This window comes from Geotrypetes seraphini, chromosome 6 (assembly GCF_902459505.1).
Source record: "Geotrypetes seraphini chromosome 6, aGeoSer1.1, whole genome shotgun sequence".
NCBI classification, from domain to species: Eukaryota; Metazoa; Chordata; class Amphibia; order Gymnophiona; family Dermophiidae; genus Geotrypetes; species Geotrypetes seraphini.
Window position 1 is genome coordinate 144,832,807 of NC_047089.1, and position 5,501 is coordinate 144,838,307.

General features: G+C 48.0%; 1 protein-coding gene across 2 annotated transcripts in view; it reads left to right on the plus strand.

Annotated features, from left to right (window-relative positions):
* Positions 1-2,478: 2,478 nt before the first annotated feature.
* NPAS2 (neuronal PAS domain protein 2) overlaps positions 2,479-5,501 on the plus strand; it is a 363,736-nt gene continuing 360,713 nt past the window's right edge. For both annotated transcript variants that reach the window (XM_033949438.1, XM_033949439.1), the window contains exon 1: positions 2,479-3,261. In XM_033949438.1, coding sequence (XP_033805329.1) covers positions 2,918-3,261 — 344 coding nt within the window. In that variant the 5' untranslated portion in view covers positions 2,479-2,917. The remainder of the gene's footprint in view (positions 3,262-5,501) is intronic.

A 5,501-nucleotide genomic window follows, 5' to 3' on the forward strand; every position in this document is an offset into this window, starting at 1 on the left:
GTGTCCTTAGTGCCCCAGTGCCTCCTTCCTATATCCCCCTCACTGCCTTCCAGCCTTTGTCTCCACCACCTCCCCCATGCTCTGGCATCTCTCTTCTCCTTTCCTTTCTTCCTTCTCACTCCACCCCATGGTCTGGCATCTCTATCTCCTTCCCATCTCTCCCTCCATTTTCTGGCATCTCTCCTGCCTTCCTCCTGGTCTGGCATCTGTCTCCTTCCCCTCCCCCATATACACTGACATCTTTCCCCCCCTCCATGGTCTGGTAGCTCCTTTCCTTTTCCTCCCTCCCATGGTCTTGGCATCTCTTTCCTCTCCTCTCCCTTCCCAGGTCTTCCTTCTCCCCTCTCTCTCACCAATTGGGTGCAGCAGCAGCACTTCTCTTCCCCTATCCCCTCCCCAATTGGGTGCAGCAGCAGCATTTCTCTTCCCCTATCCCCTCCCCAATTGGGTGCAGCAGCTTTTCTCTTTCCCCCTCCCCCTTAGATGCAGTAGCAGCTTTTCTATTCCCCCCTCCCCCTTGGGTGCAGCAGCTTTTCTCTTCCCCCCCTGCCCTTGGGTGCAGCAGAAGCAGCTTTTCTATTCCTGCTGCAGCAGCATTTCTCTTCCCATCCCTCCCATTGGCAGAGTTGCAAGCTTCCTTCCATCGCTGATCTATCTACCATAGGTCAGCGACGGAGGGAAGCTTACAACTTGCTTCGGTCCTTCCTCGTTGCCGGGTCTTGCCTTCGCGGAAACAGAAAGTAGGCAGGAGTTGGACCCGGCAGCAAGGAAGGCTTGAAGCAAGTTGTAAGCTTCCATCCGTGTCTCCCTTAGCTTCCCTCTGTCGCTACCCGTGGCGAACTCCTGCTCCGGGGCTCGAACGTGTGTGTGCCGGCTTCCCTTCTCCTCCCCCCCCCGGGACGTAACTTCCGGTTTCGGAGAGAAGGGAAGCCGGCAAGCACACATTAGAGCCCCAGAGCGTGGGTTCAGTTTGTATGCTGGAGTCAGCCAAGGAAGGAGCATCGGTGGCAGCAGCAGGATTAGCTGGGCGTGGAGAACACTGCGGGGGTTTTGCACTGGAGGGACCGTCCCCTTGTCCCCACACACAGCTTTGGGATGCTGTCCCTGAAAATGGGACATTTCGGCGTCCCGAAGCAGTGGCTTGGGACAACGGGACAGTCAGTCCAATAACGGAATGGTCCCATTGAAAACGGGACGTACGGTCACCTTAACCTAGCAGGATTCATATTGGATCAGTGGTCTCAAACTCTCATCCTGGGTGCCAGTTGTGGCCTGCCAGGTACTATTTTGAGGCCCTTGGTATGTTTCACAATCATAAAAGTAAAATAAAACAGTTTCTTGATCATATGTCTCTTTAGCTATAAATGACAATATTATTATTGAGACTTAGTTAAAACGAAAGTTATAAACTATGAAGAGTTTTACCTCATGTAAAATTGTCATTTCTTTAATAAGACATTAACTATTTTTTTCTGAGGCTCTCCAAGTACCTACAAATCCAAAATTTGGCCCTGCAAAGGGTTTGAGTTTGAGATCATTGTGCTAGATGCACTGGACACCTCCCTCCCACTCATATTAATCCTGTTGGAGAAGAGCGCTCGTGTAAGGAGTATGATAAGAGGGGCTGCATGACACTGTGACTCAACCTGCCCTGCAAACTAAGCCATTTGAACACTGTCAAACCGGTGCAGTTCAAGGCGGTGTCCAGATCCCCGACCACACTAGCAAGCCCAACTACATCATAACACCAATAGGCATTGGGACTGGCGCTTCAGGAGATTTGAGCATGTCTTTCCAAAACAGGAAGTTTGGGTGAGCACGCAGGCTTTGAGCATGCGCAGATGCTCAAGGCCCCGCACCCGCTGGTTGTAGCGTCCTGCTAATCGGGCGGGCGAGTAAGTGAAGGGCAAGTGGAAGGAAAGTTTGACCCCCCCCCACCACCACACACGTTTTGACGCCTTTGGTGTGGGGGGGGAGATTGTCTCACAGCCGTTCCAAACTAAAGATCTATGAGAAAAAAAATATAAAAATCTATATAAAAATAACAATAATAATTTTACAAAAATCTGAGACGGTGTTTGCTTTTGACTTTGTTTTATTCCCCTTTTGCTCTACTTCTTTAGTTTCGCCGGTTTCATTTTTTTTTTTTTTTTTTGGATACGTGCCCGTCTCCTCCCACTCAGCAGGGAGAAAAAAAAAGGTCACGTCTGTTTGGAAAAATATGTAGGTCAGTGGAACATTTCCTGCACTTGTGAGAAGAGCGCTCGCTGCGGCTCTCTCATCCCAAAGTAAACCACCTACCTACCCACCGCTTGCAAGTGCCGCCATTAAGCATTCATTTCTGTATTTTCTTTTATCTTTATTCTTTTACCTCGCCAGTCTCGGGGTTTTTTTTTTTTGTTTGTTTGTTTTGGACCTACAGATTGTCGTTCCAGCTTCTCCCTCCCTTTCTCGATTGCGATACTCTTAGCTATCTGCCCCTTTCGCCATCCTCAAGAACGAGGAAGCTTCGCTTAAGACCGACACCGCGCTGCTCCTGAAAGATCATTTATCGAGGGGAAAAGGGAGCAGAAAAAGCAAAAGCCGGGAAAGGATGCTTTCTGTCTGAGAGCCGAATAAAATGCATCTTCGTCGCCACCCACGCCGTGAAGAGCGCACGAGATGCAGCCCGGAGCTGCCGCTTCTCCGCCTCATCCTCCCCGCGTTACTGCACTGAGGAACTTGTCCGAGGAGCAGCGCCAAAGCCCGCCGCACAAGCCGCATTTACTTTGCTCTCGTCTCGCAGCTTGGAGTGAGGTGTGGACGCTGCTGCCTGGGTCCCCTGCCCCCCCCCTTCCCGAGCCCCCAGGGGTCCCCGCGGTGCGGCTGAGCTGAAGAATTGACTGGGGTGGTGTGACATGTGGCGTCCCCTCGCACCATGAGATACAGCAGCTCTAGCGGGAAAGCGGCGGAGGAGAGTCTCGGCTTGTTCTGTCTGACTAACACTTTGCAACCGGATTCTGGCCTTAGGGCCGAGTGCGGTAGCAGTGGCGGCAGTAGCTGCAGCGGCGAAGGAGGAGGAGGAGGCGGCGGCAGCGGCAGCAGCGGCGACCCGAGCTCCAGGAGAGAGAGGAAAAGCAAAGCCAAAACCAAGCCCAAGGGCGCGGGCAGGGAGCGGGAGGCGCAGAGCCGGAGCCGCGGCGGGAGCGGCGCTTCCCGCGCACAGGTGGTCTTGGCCGACAGCAGCGACGATTCCCAGCCCATGTCCTGCTTCGACAGCAGGTAAGGAACTGGACCATAATAAACACACAGCAGCCTCGCATCACACCTTAGAAAACTGTCTGCACCTATATCTGAGCGGTTTTGAGATGTTTGGGGAGGCATTGCTATTCGTTGTATCGTGGCTTACATTTAGAGGAAGGTTTTGGAATTACATTGCTTGCTGGTAATATGGAACGTCCGCTGTTTGCATTACTCTTTTGGATAACCATGTGGTGTCTGATGCCAACTGCAGCTAAAGTGAATCTTCAACAAGTGTGTTCTGCACCTGTACCGTAGCGTGATGAATGATGTTGCCTTTGCCTTTTTGTGTAACCCAGGCCAATTCATAGCTGCAGAAGTAAAAGAAACATAAGCATTTCTGAATACTGTTCCACCAGATAAACGGCAGAAGCCTTATTGACAAATTGATGTACCTCAGTTATCTACAGATTTAAAAACATACAGTTGTAACTAATATTTTTTTCATACTGTAGGAAACCAGAGGAAGACAGGATTATATTAGCATTTACTGCTTTATTTACCAAAGTGGGGGGGGGGGGGGCGTCTTTTATTGTTGCACTTTATATTACCCATCATATAATGCTCTACCCTACCAAGTCACCTCTACTGTTCAAGATCCCAACATTCTATCTACTATATACTATATCCAACCACACCATGCTTTGTCAGACAATACTTTGCCACATTTTGTCATACTTTCACCTTTCTCACTCTGCTATATTATACATTGCATCTTTCATGCTGTGATTACCACACTATGTCTACTGTGCTACATTCTCATGCTACGCCCACTACACAATGTTTGCCGTCCCATGTCTACCATGCTAGTTTCTACCTTGTAACATTCCATACTGTCATGTCATACTAGGTTAGTCACACGTGTATCTACCATGTTATGTTTCCTATGTCATGTTTTGTATATATAATACTAGGTATGTCATGCCATGCTATGCTTGTATATATAATAAATACTAGGTTTGCCATGCTATGTTTTGTCATACAATGCTTGTCATGCTATGTCTCACCATACCATGTTATGTTATGTTGTGTTTTGCCATGCTTTGTTGACTGTTTTGCCATCCCTGTCAGACAAAGTTCTGCCATGCCATGCTTGCCAACACCTTGTATAAAAACATTTTAATATGTATGTAAACTGGGGGGCGCTAGTGAGCCGCGCAGCTAATTGCAGCATAATCCTTCAACTCCCAGAGCACAATCTACACAGCATCAAATAACATTGTGACTGCAGATCTTTTTACTTACATTTTTGCTTCTAATAAAATCCACTTAGTATGGTTAATAGTAAAACCGGCAAACGAAGGAGTTTGGAGCTGATTTTGCCCCAGAAATCGGCCATTGAAAAAAAGGACGATGATCGTCTGCAGCAGCTTATTAAGGATGTTCGCGCCATGCGTGATCTGCTAGAAGAAACTAAGCAGGGCACTGAGGACATTAAGGCAGAAATAACAATCTTTAAAGAAGAACTGATACTAACGAAAAGAAAATCGTCGTGGCTGAAACCAGCATTACAAATCTACTCAGATTAACCAAGAGAATCTCGACTCTTGAAGCTGACCTCGAGGACTCAAACAATCACGCGCGCATAAACAACTTCAGATTTCTGGGCCTATGTTGGCTTTCTCTCTACATTGATTCCTAAAGTCTTGAATATCACCTTCAAACAAGATTTTGAGATTGATTGTGCTCATTGAGTGCCCACCAGCACTCCCATACCAGGTAATAAATATCCCCGGCCTATAGTGGTATGCCTACTGCGGTATAACCAAGTGTTAGAAATTATGCAACAAGCAAGATCCTTGGCACCGATAAAATATGAAGGCAACACCATATTGTTTGTGCCTGACCTCTCCAAACAAACTGCTAAGGCTTGCAAGATACTTTTGGAATATCGCCCCCGCCTAAAACAAATTGGGGCTAAATATGGGATGTTCTATCCCACTAAGCTGCATGTCACTTACAGTAATGTAACAAAAGATTTCACAGCGACTTTGGCTGAATACTTGGAACAGATCTCTCCATCCACCATTGATAATGTGTGAGCGTTTACCTCATGCTCTGAGATAGTTCCCGCCTCCACACCTTGTGGCTTCCCAATACTGAGGATATAATCCATTTTATACCTTGCACTGATCTGATTTGCCTCACTCTCTTTCCAGCCTGCTCATCTGACATTATGATGGGATACTTACCTGCTGCTTCAGATATACTTCAGCCCTCCA